The sequence below is a fragment of the Hermetia illucens genome, chromosome 4, assembly GCF_905115235.1.
Source record: "Hermetia illucens chromosome 4, iHerIll2.2.curated.20191125, whole genome shotgun sequence".
Taxonomy (NCBI): Eukaryota; Metazoa; Arthropoda; class Insecta; order Diptera; family Stratiomyidae; genus Hermetia; species Hermetia illucens.
In genome coordinates, this window is record NC_051852.1 from 8,841,937 (window position 1) to 8,857,423 (window position 15,487).

Sequence of the window (15,487 nt, forward strand, 5' to 3'; positions counted from 1 at the left end):
AGCCCGTATTCAGGCGATACGTTGGCTCCCATAGCTTACACGAAAAAACAAATGATAACGGACTGCGGGCTATTCAATTAGCAGGGTCACACGAAATGGTTATTGGAAGTACCTGGCTTGCGCGGAAAGCGGTCCACAAACATACGTGGGCCTCTCCAGACGGGACCACTTTCAACCAAATTGACCACGTGTTGATCGAACGCCGCCACCTCTCAGTCTTGATGAATGTCAGAACATATAGGGGGGCCAATATAGACTCGGATCACTATCTCGTTGGCATGGTGCTCCGAGCTCGAATAACAATACCACCTAGAATCCCCTATGACAATCAGGTGAGAGTGAACACTGAAGCCATCCACAACACAACCCTCCGCGACACCTATAAGAGGGAAATGGATGCCGCAATAACCGCAGTCAATAGAGGACCTGGAGATGAAGCATCAACTAATGATCTTCACAACCACCTGAAGAACGTTATCATGGATACGGCCACAAATATACTTGGCCCCAGCCGCAAAAGGAGTCGGAACGGCTGGTTTGACGATGAATGTAAGCTAGCAACGGAACGGAAGAATGCCCCATACCGAGTAATGTTGCATTCTCAAAGAACGCGGGCACGCGCAGAGACTTATCATGAACTCCGTCGAGCGGAGAAGCGACTTCACAGACGGAAAAAGGAAGCCTGGGAGAACCAACAAGTCTGTGAACTAGAAAAGTACAGGGAGCAACCGCACCAGGCGCGGAAGTTTTACCAACAAGTCAGCAGAATGAAGCCTTATACACCTCGATGCTCATCCTGCCGAGACAAAGAGGGAAATCTGATTTCCGACAGAATGGGCATATTAGAGCGATGGGTTGAGTACTTTGATGAGCTACTGAACAACCAGAACATCGGCGAGTTGGAGGTCCCGCCAACTGAAGACGACGGACAAATACTGCCACCACCAACCAGCCAGGGTAAAACTGTACACGGCCATGAGAGAATTCGGTATCCCGACGAAATTAATAAGACTGACTAGGCTGACCCTGACCAATGTGCGAGGCCAGATAAAAGCAGCAGGATCACTCTCAAGACCATTCGACATCAACAACGGTGTACGACAAGGGGATGCGCTATCATGCGTCCTCTTTAACCTGGCCCTAGAGAAAGTGATCCGTGATGCTGAGGTGAATGCAAGAGGTACGATGCTCTTCAAGTCCACCCAACTACTGGCCTATGTTGACGATATCGACATCATGGGAAGAACCACCCGAGACGTACAAACTGCCTTCATCCAGATCGAGCAGGCGGCGCGAGATCTTGGGCTGCACATCAAGGAAGGCAAGACAAAATATATAGTGGCAACGTCAGCACCGAAGACGAATCAACCAACAACATCAAACCGCACTGGTCAAACACAAGCACGAACAAGAATAAGGATAGGAGAATACAACTTTGAGACCGTTGACAATTTCTCCTATCTAGGGTCGAAAATCACAACCGATAACAACTAGGATGATGAAATCCGCGCACGGTTGTTGTCAGCCAACAGAGCCTACTTCAGCTTACAAAGACTGTTCCGCTCGAAACGTCTCACCATAGGGTCAAAGCTTTTACTGTACAAGACTATGATCTTGCCAGTCCTCATGTATTCCTCGGAAACTTGGGTTCTTAGCAAGAAAAATTGCGAACTCTTGGCCGCGTTCGAGAGAAGAATCCTCCGCAGAATTTTTGGCCCCCTACATGAGGATGGACGATTCCGTAGCCTACACAATGACGAAATCTATGAGCGATACCATGTCCGTCCGGTTGTGGATAAAATCCGGCTCAATAGGTTACGGTGGGCGGGTCACTTAATCCGTATGGATGAAGATGATCCCACCCGGAAAGTCTATAAGGGCAATATCTATGGTAGGAAAAGAAGACGAGGCAGACCCTGCCTAAGATGGAGCGATGGCGTGGGCCAGGACGCCAGACAGCTTTTAGGGATATCGAATTGGTGGACCTCGGCGCAAAACCGGGATGTCTGGAGTTCCTTATTAAGGCAGGCCTAGACCGGATACCGGTTGTTGCGCCGTTGATGATGATGATGAATAATTTGACTAGTCAACGGGATTAAAAGTTCTATTTGTGCATAACATTAATAATAAATTATTATATGCCTTAATCGGTATTTTTGTTTTACGGTTCCTTTGTAGTAAGAACCAAAGTGGTGAGGAAGAGATTCCAAAGGGCATGCCGTCTAATTGTTGTCACATCTGATGTTGATGCTGACCAGCTTAGGCGCGCCTATAGGCGAGGTGTCTTGTCTTATAAAGATATCCTGAGGGAGTTTAAGGAAGAACACTGGAGGCGGTTCGTTTGTGATTACCCTTGGGGTAGGATCTACTGGATATGCAGAGGGAAGCGTAGTCACGACATAGCCGGCATCAAGGTGAACCTGAGCTGACTTAGCGTGACAGTGTCGGCTCGGTTGTTTGCGGTTGGTCATCTTGTGGGAGTTTCATGGTGGTTGTGGTTATGCCTACATTGCGGGCAGAGCTCCTCGGAGCTCAAGCGTGAAGTTGCGCTGCACACCTCGGGTGCCCTACCCCTTAGTTGCGGCAAAGGTGCTAGACAGCCTGCCTTCAGTATAAACCAGTACCGCTGTGCCAGTCATGGCGGGGCTCTGATTGTGGTCTCCAAATCAATCCGTGTCCGAAGAGGACCGTGGGATTATACCTACACGGCAGGTGCTCACGTTAAACCCTCAGGACTTTCATCCCTAGCCTAAGTAAATTAGAGAACTACCAACAGTTTTGCAATGGCCACTGTAGAGTTTCATCTAGGTGCGCAGTACAAAAGTGTGTCAATATATATCTTTATATTCTTATTACCAGGGTGATAGAATAAAAAATTATTTGTATTTTGTTACTAAAAATAATGTTTATAGCACAAAATATTGGTATTTCGTAAAAAGTCTAGAATAATTTAAATGTAAGGACCATCAGCTTGTGGCGGCACACGGCGCGCGAACCTGAACGCCATTGTGAATTCGTCTCTACCGCTGCATTCAATGGCCCTATAAACAGCTGACGGCCTGACAGAAGACTGGGCTGACAAATTTCATTCTTAACATTTGTCAAACCGGACACTCTAGTCTCGTCTGCCAAAGAAGGACCATAATTTAAATTGTCCGGAGTATTAAGAATTCTAACAAAAAGGAAGATTCTGAGGTTTTTCAAAAATCTGTGATAAGCTTCCAGTGAATTATAATAAAGAATAAATCAAACTGAAGAAACATCTTTCAATTGATTGGGGAAACGGTCCCCAAAAGCTCATAAGCCTATAGGCCAAGTAAGCAGTGGTTCTGTTGACCTAAAAATCTAAAGTTAAGCATTGAAGTAAACAATGAAACATACACTTTAAATTTTCAACTTTTGGCGATCAATATTAATCCACGTCCTGAAGCAGATTCAGTGGCTATGGAAGCAAAATAAGGTCAAGCAGGTACACGAATGAGGAAAGACCGCCAAAGAGATTCATGAAATGCTTAAACCATTATCGATAAGTGAGCGATTCGTGTACCAAACGTAATAACGATACACAGATACGACAGCCGAATGTTGTATAGGCTGTTCGTGCAAGAGTTTATCGGAATCTGCTGCGCAAACAAAAGCGTTTAGCGAGTGAAATGAACGTCTCCACGCATACCATGAGCCATATGTTGCGCGACGATCTTCAGTTAAGGGCCTACGATGCTGTGAAAGCCACTTACTTAGGCCTAAATTAAAAGAAATCCGCCTTCAGCGATGCAAAAAATATTGTACAATAGTTAGTGGTAGATGGTTGTGGGAAAGAACATGAAGTTTGTAAAATTAGGAATAACAACTGTTAGAAATAAGGCGGCATGCATATTGCTACTGGTTCCCTGGTGGTGGACATTGGTTTACGGCGGAATGCCGCAGGTGAAGCAGGTCGAGCCTACAGGAGCCCTGTTTGAGTTTTGGCGTCTCGATGGTCTATCTTGACGAAAATCCAGCTAGGAGATACAAGCGAAACGTGAGAAATGGTGGCGAACATCTCTAGAATGCAAGAGGTGTGAAGTTCTGGTAGCAACCATACATCGCTGGCTGGATGAAGAGAAAACGAAAGGAGGTAGCTTTTCCACGTGGTAACAGAAACACCTCGGCGTGGGAGGCGATCTTTCTGGGAGGCTTAGCAAGACTCTGTTTGGTACTATGGATTCCACAGATGAGAAGCGAATTAATAACGGGCTGGCGGAGTTAGATGCTAAGGAGAATCGAATTTTCCATTTACTGGAGGAAGAAGTGAGCGTGATGAAGTCCAATTACGAATTATACAACGAGACGAGGTGGCAGGAAGCGCAAGAACGAAGGCGAATCGTGTTGCTCTAAGCATCTTTAGCAGCGGCTTTGAAATCGACAGCGAGTGCGGTGAACTTCGAGGAGCGACGGAGTGATGTAATGAGCTCTTTTCATTAGCGCAGTTGGAAATTCAGTTTCTGCTGGACCGTCAACGAATTCTAAGAGGGATCATTGAGAGCACGAAGTATAGAAGGCTACACCTCGGTCTACTTCATAACCAGGACCTCCTAGCACTGTTGAAACAGCTATTAAATCGGGATCCTCTGAATGTGGAGACTTTGAATCTAGATCATCAGTTGCTGGATCAATTGATGAAGGTCCGAATGGTGCAAAGTGGTCGCGAGCTGCTGTTTCGACTTGATGTGCCATTGCTAGAGAAGCGATTGTTTCAACTCTTCTGAGCGTATGGTATTCCGGCGGCTCTGGATGGAGGATTTCATTACTAACATTTGGAAGGCGACTATTTGGCTGTTAGTACATTTCGATCTGATGAGTGAAAAGGAAATTAGCGAATGTACCCCACTGTTGTTGGCAGCTAATGAGGCACGCTTCGCATGTGAAACGAAAGTTCCTATCATTATGTCGGCTGAAAGGATATGTGTGACCAGGAATTTTGCCAAAATTGGTAATAAGGGCTGATGGAATTATTAAAATGAGCACACGTAACCACTGACTCTTTATCCTGAGGAAGGAAGTTACGCTCCTCTCCTCAGATGGGCAAGGAGAGAATAGCACCCTCAGTGGAATGGGAGTGTTGGTACTTGAAGAGCGGTGCGTTTCTCTTCTTGCCCATCTGAGGAGAGGAGCGTAACTGCACTACAAGGGGAGCCGAGTAGAGATCACATCCTCTAAAAATTTTTCAGGAATATATGTTCTCAGAGTATGATCCTGGTTCCCATCACCACCATCATTAACGGCGCAACAATCGGTATCCGGTCCAGGCCTACTTTAATAAGGAACTCTAGACCTCTCAGTTTTGCGCCGAGGTTCACCAATTCGATATCCCTAAAAGCTGTCTGGCGACCTGGCCTAAGCAATCCTTCTATCTCAGGCAGGGTCTGTCTCGTCTTCTTTTTCTACTATGGATATTGCCCTTATAGACTTTTCGGGCTGGATCGTCCTCATCCATACGGATTAAGTCACCCGACTACCGCAACCTATTGAGCAGGATTTTATCCACATCGCTCATAGGCTACAGAATTGTTGAGGGCCAGGTTAAAGAGGACGCATGATAGGGCATCCCTTGTCATAGACCGTTGTTGATGTCGAAAGGTCTCGAGAGTGATCCTACTGCATTTATCTGGCCTCGCACGTTGATCGAGAGCTGATTAAGTCACCCGACTACCGCAACCTATTGAGCCGGATTTTATCCACATCGCTCATAGGCTACAGAATCGTCAATCCTCAATGTAGGGAGCCAAAAATTCTTCAGAGGATTCTTTTCTCGAACGCGGCCAAGAGTTCGCAATTCTTCTTGCTAAGAACCTAAGTTTCCGAGGAAGATCATTGTCTTGGACAGTAAGAGCTTTGACCCTATGGTGAGACGTTTCGAGCGGAACAGTTTTTGTAAGCTGAAATAGGTTCTGGTGGCTGACAACAACCGTGCGCGTATTTCTTCATCGTAGCTGTTATCTGTTGTGATTTTCGAACCTAGGTGGAGGAAATTATCAACGGTCTCAAGTTGTACTCTCCTATCTTTACCCTCCCCGTTTGACCTGTGCGATTTGATGTTGTTGGCTGGTTTTTTGTGCTGACATTGTCACCATATATTTTGTCTTGCCTTCATTGATGTACAGCCCCAGATCTCGCGCCAATGCTGCTTATTCGATCTGGAGGAAGGCAGTTTGTACGTCTCAGATCGTTCTTAACATGATGTTGATATTGTCAGCACAGGCCAGTAGTTGGGTGGAATTAGAGAGGATCGTAACCCTCGAATTTACCTCAGCATCACGGATCACTTTCTCCAGGGCGAGGTTAAAGAAGACGCATGATAGGGCATCTCTTGTCATCGACCGTTGTTGATGTCGGAAGGTCTCGAGAGTGATTCTACTGCGTTTATTTGGCCTCGCCCATTGGTCGTGGGCAGCCTAATTAGTCTTATCAATTTCGTCGTGTATAGTTTTACTGTGTCCGGATAGCTCAGTGGTTAGAGCACTAGGCTGTCATACGGAAGGTCGCGGTTCAAATCTCACTGGTGGCAGTGGAATTTGCATCGTGATTTGACGTCGGATACCAGTCGACTCAGCTGTGAATGAGTACCTGAGTCAAATCAGGGTAATAATCTCGGGCGAGCGCAATGCTGACCACATTGCCTCCTAGTGTACCGTTACGGTCTTGAATGAAGTGCTCTAACACACTTCAAGGCCCTGATCCAATATGGATTGTTGCGCCAACGATTATTATTATTATAGTTTTACCCTGGCTATGCTATCATAGACGGCAACCACCGGAGTCTACATTGGCCCCTCTGTATGTTCTGACATTTATCGGGGCTGACAGCTGGCGGTTCTGAATCAACACGTGGTCAATTTGGTTGAAAGTGGTCTCGCCTGGACAGCCCCATTTCGTATGTTTATGGACCGCTTTCCGAGAAAACCAGGTACTTCCAATAACCATTTCGTGTGACACTGCTAATTGAATAATCTGCAGTCGGTTATCATTTGTATTTTTATGTAAGCTGCGGGAACCAACGTATCGCCTGAATACTCTCCGTTCTCCGTCTCTATTTGGCTGTTAAAATCTCCAAGTATGATTTTGACATCATATTTAGGACAGGCTTCGAGGGTTCGTTCTACTGCCTCGTAGAAGGTATCGTTCTCCGACTCTGCAGTCTTCTCCGTAGGGGCGTGAATGTTAATGAGACTTATATTTCTATATTTGCCTTCCAAGCGCAGAGTGCATAGCCTTTCGCTGATATTTTTAAAGCGGATAACAGCTGGTTTAATTTCATGACTGACTAAGAAACCTACTCCGAGCACATGGTTTACTGGATGATCACTATAATATATGGTGTAGTGGCTCTTTTCCAGGAAACCCGTTCCTGCCCAACGCATCTCCTGCAACGCTGTTACATCAGCTTTATATTGGGAGAGGGTATCGGCTAGCTATTTGGCAGGTCCATTTCTGTACAGGGAGCGCACGTTCCATGAGAAAATACGCAAATCGTTAATCCGTTGTCGGTGTAGGGTCCGTCCTGTCCGAGGCTCCTTTCGTGGCTCCGTAACATCGGTTTTCCGTGTAGGGTTGTCAGCCCTACCCAACCCCCAACCTGGAGGACCAGTTGGTACAGTTTGTCCCGTTTTTAGGCGTGGGAGACTCGCCTTCATCCTTCTCCGTCTGCAGCTTTTCGTTACGAAAGAGCTCCCAGCGGTCACCACGTGGAGGTGGAGATACGGTTTGGTAGTAGAGCTGTTGGTGTTGGTTCAGCAGGCATTTCCCAGGTTTTATGCTCCATCGTGGGTACCAATCCACGTTTCGCCCTGGGACCTATACTACCCTTTGACCACCACATAAAAAATAGTCACACTATGAAAGATTGACCGTCTACGTCCATGAATCTGTCTAGGGTTAGTTGCAGGCCAGTATCAACAACTGTTTTTTTTTAAACAAAATCCGAGACATTAAAATGAGGTTTATTGAACGTGGTTATGTTAGGGACATTAGTGATTATGTGTTTCCAACATCGTTGCAGCGAAAAGGAAGCGTGTCTCACGATTATCCTGCTTTTGACTTAAGGTCTGGGTTCTCCCAGTTCGTGTTTTTCTCTGATTGTTTTCGTTTCACCAACCCGTATTGAAATAACGTCGGAATGATTCTTGAACACGAAGGTCCTGGCGTCCTGCCTTGTAGATACAATCTCAATCATTTTTAAACAAGGAGTGGAATGGTTCAGCCGACTCGGCATAAAGCACAACCATCATACATTGAACCAATTCCACAAAGTTGACTAAATTGACCGTGCAGGTCTGCCCGCAAATATCGAAACTCCATCGAATTTAGGATCAATTTTGTAATTACAAATAGGTCCCAACGTGGGGTACGCAATTTCTAGATTTTTGGCCCCCACATTCGTTGGCTCTATTACAATAAATCAATGGGAAAAGTATATGACTTGCGGGCTTGTCCAGGGCAGGCCTCGGCCGGATTAGGCCTGAATCCTACCAGGCGGTTTTTGTCCTCGTTATAATTCGTACACATGTCGCGTTTTTGAATTTATAGGAGGGAGCAAATGCCACCTTGTAACCACTTCGTTTACATAGCTCCCAGGGCAGAGGTCTCACCTCAGCGTCTGGTGAGTTGCCTCCGCCCTGGACAAAACCAGAAGTCATATACTTTTTGCAGCTTGTCCAAGAATGAGGGGTTCGTGGATCACAACCGTTGAAGTAGGATGCTTTCCAATTGTTCCGACCCGCCATCAAGTGGATAGCGAACTTAGAACTCCCCCGATTCCTAAACAAAAGCTCAGTGGAAAAAGGCCTATTCCGGCTCACAACTTCGTTTTGGTACATCAGATAAAGAAATAACAGTATCTCAACCTCTATTCGTGAGGCTCTCCACCAGAACTTTGGAACCCAGTTCTTCACTTCTTCAATACATTTTCAGAGAAATTATCCTTCAGTTTCATTATCGGGCGCGGCATCGCTTTCCCCAGACAGGGCTGTGAAGCGGGTGATTAGTAGCATTTCGTCCCAGCTGAACCCGTTGCGCGGCTACACGGCTGTGGTCAAACGGCGCCCACTCTTTTTTCCAGTGCCGTCTGCTTCCTTCAAGAAAGACTTTAGCCTGCACAAGGGGATTGTCTTGGACTTGACACAGACTAGACGCGTGCTCCCCACGTTCGAAGACCTCATAGGACCCCTCCTATGGTGGCTGCAGCGGCATTCGCGTGGCATTATTTCTCACCAGATTTCCAGCTTCTAAGGGGTGTGAACCGCAGGTTACGTGTGACAAGATGTGATGCGGAATACATTCTCAACAGAGCGCCTGAGCACATGACTGCTATAATATAATATTGCTTCAGGCCACCGCGTAAAACGATCAATGATCAGGCAAAGGGGCTAAAAGTCGAAGTGTTGTGGAAGCACTTTGTCGACTTAGGTAGTATAGCTACTTCCTTTCTAGTATGCCTAGTGATCTTACACTTTGTACATGGCGGCCAAAAATTTTTACTGGGGATGAGTCGGTTCGTTGTCCGGATACCGGGGTGTGCAATCGGGACAACGAAATATATGGTCTGGGTCCCTTTTTGGAGATCTCGGAGTACATAAAGGAAAAAGGGACAAAGGCTGAGGAAAAAAAAGAAGACAAAGGAAGGTGAGCCGGAGGTGATGAACTCTTTGAAATTGTATTTGAAGTCCGACTGCAGGCTCTGAAGAACTGCGTCAGTCTTCGGGGCCACAGCAGTTGTCGAAAAATCGACTGTGGCTGGGATATTGATCTCTTCGATATCCGGAACTAAGTTGTCTCTATCAGATTGAACTGACTTATGAAGGGTAAGTGTCAAAGTTGGTGGGGGACGTTATATCGGGCTGACAAAAGTCAAACGCTTATGGTCTGTGAACAAGGTGAACCCCCCCTTGTGCGGGATTCAACTGTTTTCAGAAGAAACCTAACGATTGCCAGATTTGCTTCACCATCTAGTGAAGACCAGTGCCTACTACGAGGCTTCGACAAACACGGCTAAAATTGCATCCTGTTGAGGGAGTGCCAAAAGTGTAGCGCTGTTTGATGGTCTTAAATGTCTGGACAGTTTCTTGAGACCACACAACCTCACGCTATTCTTGCGTCTTAGGATCAGACAGGAAGGGCTTTCTATGATCGGCTTTGGACAAGAAACTGCAGTAGAAGTTTACCATACGCAAGAACCTTCTAAGGGCTTTGATCGCCTTTGGCAGAGGAAAGCCCACGATCACTTGCACCTTGCCTAGCTAGAAATTTCACCTGCTGCTGGAGAAATTTACATTGTTCAACGTTGAGAATTAGACCATTATCAAGGAGGCGTGGAAAAGTGCACTAGAAATGTGTCAAATGCTCGGAGTCGGTGAAAGATGCGACCAGAACGTCATACAAATAGATGAAATAGAACGCTTAAGTTTGGTAGTACAGAGTTGATGAATTTCTGGAAGTTTTGCATCGCATTGCTCAGGCCAAAAGTCATTCGTGTGAACTCGAAAAGTGTGCAAATTGGTGTGTTTGGAAAATCTTCGCGAGCAGGGCTGTAAAGCGGTTGATTAATATCGCTTCGCCACAACGCTCCATCAAACTACCGTTGTAGATCCCCTCACGCCGTCCTTGTGTTTTTTCGTGCTTCCTTCCATGGGGAATTGAGGGTTACTACGCTACCTATTGAGCTTTTTCTTTTAATACTGACCCATTTCGGAAGCGTACTTACGTCCTCGATTCACTTTCTCTTAGGTTTCCATGCAAATTTCGTAAAGAAGCGGGGATAGTAGGTTGTTCTAGTTGCTGCTTTGTAAAACTTGTTCCTGAATTTAAACCTGAAAAGAAGATCAATTTCACTCAGTCCATCGATGACTTTTTTTTCGGTTCTTCACGATCATTGAAATTCTGTCTGGCCATCAAAAAAGTATATCTGATGGTTTTGACCAAGGAAGAGTCAATTCATCAGACATTGCCTCCTTGCCTTTGAGCAGTGGTTATAAGGTATCACTTCCTACTTACAACACGATATGCGTGTGAATTATAGTCAGGTCAAAAACTGTCTTGTCCTGGCCTAAGCTTGCCCAAAACCAGCCAATAATGGTAGGATTTGCACCAAACTTTCTAGTGTCCAGCTGTTTGTATCGTACGGACTGTGCTTCTCGGATGAAGTTAAAGTTCAATGGATTTTAAAATGGAATACATACATACATGTGTCATCAACTCGATATCGAGATTGAATGCGTAGATTTCACTAAGAGGCATAAAGATTGTTCCCGGTTTTTCAGTAGGTTAGTTTCTGAGAATAAGGCTTGTCTCACTTCAAGTTTATACTTTTTGACGTTCCCCTCTTCTCTTTGGCAAATGTCAAAAGCAAGAAGATTATTTATAGGGGATTCAACTCCCAACACATTCTTTAAAATTTTCTGAAGACAGAAAAGTATTGCACACGTTTGACCGTGACGGGAGTTGTGCGAGCAAAATTCCGCACATAAGGGCTGGTGTTAGTGACGTATGGAATGGGATGTATTTTGAGGCCTAGATTTTATGTAGATACGTCTTTGTGAATATTTTCAGATTTTTCAGCTGGAGACCTGGCACACCTTATGGAGTCTATATTTTGGGTCTACGTTCCCTCACCTTCAAGCTAATATGAAAGGCGCTGATTGTTGAACCCTTTTGTTTGATATTCCACTGACATCCCCCCCGCCCCCTTTGGGTTTCAGCCACATTGGGTTGTAAGACAATGAAGCAGCGGATGAGCTGACCAGTTAAGGAACACCGCCATTCTGCAGAATCGTAAATGGGGTCATGGCTATGGCATTAAAAAATGAAGAGGAACGGCTGAGGGAACTCTACTGGGCGAACTTACCAAGATTGGAATAGTCGAGGGTGCTCATGGGGGGATACGAACCCAAGGGGCGAAAAATTGTTTAAACCTCAGAAGAGCCTCCAGATCACAGTGGGAACACTCGCTGGTCACTGCAGGCTAAACTATCACCTGGGGAAGTTAGAGATATCTACGGACACTTTCTGTAGATTTTGTGGGGAAAGTGATGAAACCTCCATACATGTTCTGGGACCGGATACTGTCTTATATCTTAACTTTAATTAAATGAAAAAAAACAAAAATTTGTACATGCGTAATCAGTGAATATATTTCAATCAAATCAAGTTGTTTTATGAAATTGAATTAACACGACCAAATGTGACACTATCGACGATATCATTGCAAAACAAAGTTGATTGTCCAACGTGAATAGTCCGCAGGCGTTTATGTCAAGTTGTTGGAGTGTCAACTGCATTGAAAACGTATTGATCTGAAAGTACAAATGAGATACAAGTTGACAGCTAACATATTTGCTTCTCGTAAATTAGTAATAAAAAAATGAAATATAGTTATTCCCCGCAAATCACAAGGTTTTTCCCTTCCGAAGTCAACCAGTAATGACTGCCGCCTTCACTTAATATTGAGTGAAATTCTTAATAAAGTAAATATCTTTTTTTTCATAATATCTTGGGTTCGTTGAGAACGTTCTCGTGAATATTGTGTAATAAACTTGAATAGATTTTTTTTTTAGTTTTTTAAGTATTAAAGGAAAATTGGCAATTGGAATATTGAAGCGGGTATGCTAATTTATCAAACAATTTACACATGGAAATGAGGTAGGTTGTTGTGGTTTGGCTGAGGGTATCGGAAAACTGCTGGAAATGATTATAGTGTGAACAATTTGTAAACAATGAACTATTCTCTTTGCAGTTTCATCATAATTTATTTAGCGTAATTTGTTTATTGCTAAATGGAAAAAAAAATTTGTTGAATTAAGTTATAAGTGTTGGTGTGGAAAAAGGTTAACTTAAGATTACTTAGCACTCTGAGACTGGTTTGAGCACTTTTTATTTATTTATTTATTTAGTCAAAGGTAGTAAACAGATTATCGAACAAATTTAATTAAATATGTCTCCGTTGAGAAGAACCAACAAACAATTTTTTTTTTTGGAGTTTGAAAAAGAAAACATCTTAAAGGCGAATTGTATTTATTGTGCCATCTGCCCCTTGAAAAATCCGATGAAACGGTATACAAGTCGGAGTACCGGAAGTTCGGCCCTTCAGGTAAAAGGTTTTGTGTTCATCTTATGTGAGCAAGTCTCTATGCACTTTTTCCATTCGTGCATAGCTACACACACATTTGGAGCCCTCACTCCCCTATGTTTCCCCTAATGTCAATTGCGAAAAGTACTAATCGAGCCCTTTCATTTGATACCCTATATGACCATATTTTGCGAAAAAAAATGTACATCCCCCTTTCGCATGTATGGGGGCCCCCTTGAAATTCAATACAAAATGGCACCACTCGCTACATGTGAAGGGACACGCAGACCAGCAAATTTCGTAACAATCTGTCCAGTAGTTTCGGAGTAAATCGGGACTGACAGACTGACAGAGATTGAATCGGTTTTAATAAGGTTTTGCTTCTGAGGTAGGTAGGTAGGTAGTAGAGGTAGAGGAAGGGTGGAGGTAATTTAAATTGCGAAGGGCAGACCGTAGAATTTAAGAGATGCAGTTGGCCTGGATGGTCTTTGGAATTGAATTACGTCCAGCAAAAAAAATTTAGAATGGTCCTGGTGGGATCCTTATCACCAAACAGACCCGTCGAGAGGTGGGACAGGAAAGTGGAAGAGGACCCCTTTCGAGCCCGGAATAGAATTAATAAATGAATCTGTTGTTTGTGGACAAAACAGAAATGTGATGTAGAACCTAAATTTTCCAGCACGCCATTGCTACTTACGATTCACGATTGATGAATGAAATGTCCGATGATGGTGTTAAATGGTTGATGAGGGCCACACAACCATCTCCCACGAGGAGTCTACTGGTCCTCCAATAATAACGTGGATATTGATAAACGCCCAACTCATCCGTGACCTTCGATTCAATATTTCAGTAGATGAAGCTTTCCAGAAAATTGCGGCACAATAATTAAAAAGGACCAATAGTGTCAGAATAGTGTCTGATCATGGGGAAAGGGTTTGGTGTATACCAGAAATTGGTGGTGGTGGTTTAGTTAGTGACGGAACTATCATACTTTTCACTACATGCAAAGACAAGATAAGACGTAATTTTCAGAAAAACAATGGCAACTGTTTGCTGAAGCTGAGAAGGCATAATTTTGTTTGTTTATCTGGAAGAATGTAGATTCGCTACAATGAGATATTATATTTGCGAGCTGCTATGAAAAGGGATATGGTTTTCTCGGGAAATTTGTCATTATTGTGATCACAACCCGCGGCTCGTACTGCGCGAAAAAAGAAAAGAGGAACTAAATCTACTCAATGGGAAGTCTTGGGCCATCATTTTACATCTCAATGTTCCACCTCCAAATTATCATCAATATCGAGGATCTCGAAGTGTTCATCCTGTGACATTCAAAGGTGATGTTTAGAACGAGGCATCAAAAATAAAAAAAATAATGGAACGAAGATTGATAAAGAACAATTTTAATCATCTTCATAAGCACGAACACAAGGGGGCTGAACTTTTAACATCATTTTCAATAATGTAGTGTCCGCGTCAGGTGCAGTCTTTCCTTCGCCTTTTTCAAAGGCAAACCAAAAGGGAATGCATCTACTAATATGACATAATCTCCCCTTTTCTTACATTTTCAACGTCTCTTGCCTTTCGCAGTTTACTTCTTTCAATTTTCCCTTCCCTTCAAAAGGCAAACATCGACCTTGCATTTAAAATTGACCGGTTCATATATTTCGGAATACAGATTTAACGGTTGATCTGTTGAGACGAGTGAGGTTGTATTTTTATCACAGAGATTAACGGAACGGGGGACCGGCTGATTAGAAGGACAGCTGATGAGCTGGGCCGGAGTATTCAATTTGTAAGCGAGTCTCGGACCGTAAGGTTTCGTCTTCTGAGAAAGAGCAAGCGTGGTTTGAAAATTTGTAATTTTGTGAAAATATTTCTGAGTCAAAAGAAGAGAAATCGTTCATATTTACGCCGGTTAATGTAGAAACCAGGTTGGAGCGAAGTTCTGGGAAATCATCTCGATGAACAGGAATTGTGGGTTTTGTGATGTAGAAAAGAAAAATAATTTTCAGTGCGTTGGGTTACATTTCGGTTTCATTTTTTACTATTGGTGATTGGTGAACATCGGATGTGATGTCCGCTACGATTCGATGCATCAGTATTGACTTCTGATTTTTCTGATAACGGAATGAGCTCCACACACGAAATTTAGCGGAAAGTACAAGTAGTGATTCGCTTAGTTTTCCACATTCGAGAGATTCGCCTGCGCCCACGCACCAGAAAGAACACGCGAATTTTTATAAAGTGACACGGGAGGGATCGAAGTGCTCAAAGGACACTCCCTCCATTCTCGAACCTGGCTAGCACAGAGGCGTGCAAGCACGTGTCGGCGGGGTACTTCAATGGGACTTCAAAATTTTCGGGCGGACCTTCACGGTCAGT

General features: G+C 44.1%; 2 protein-coding genes across 6 annotated transcripts in view; one reads left to right on the top strand and one right to left on the bottom strand.

Moving 5' to 3' along the window:
* Positions 1–15,487, top strand: part of LOC119654703 (influenza virus NS1A-binding protein homolog) — a 250,906-nt gene that overhangs the window by 62,845 nt on the left and 172,574 nt on the right. The gene's annotated exons all lie outside the window — the stretch shown is intronic.
* Positions 12,148–15,487, bottom strand: part of LOC119654704 (gustatory receptor for bitter taste 66a-like) — an 82,444-nt gene continuing 79,104 nt past the window's right edge. For all 3 annotated transcript variants that reach the window (XM_038060222.1, XM_038060221.1, XM_038060223.1), the window contains exon 2: positions 12,148–12,326. In XM_038060222.1, coding sequence (XP_037916150.1) covers positions 12,177–12,326 — 150 coding nt within the window. In that variant the 3' untranslated portion in view covers positions 12,148–12,176. The remainder of the gene's footprint in view (positions 12,327–15,487) is intronic.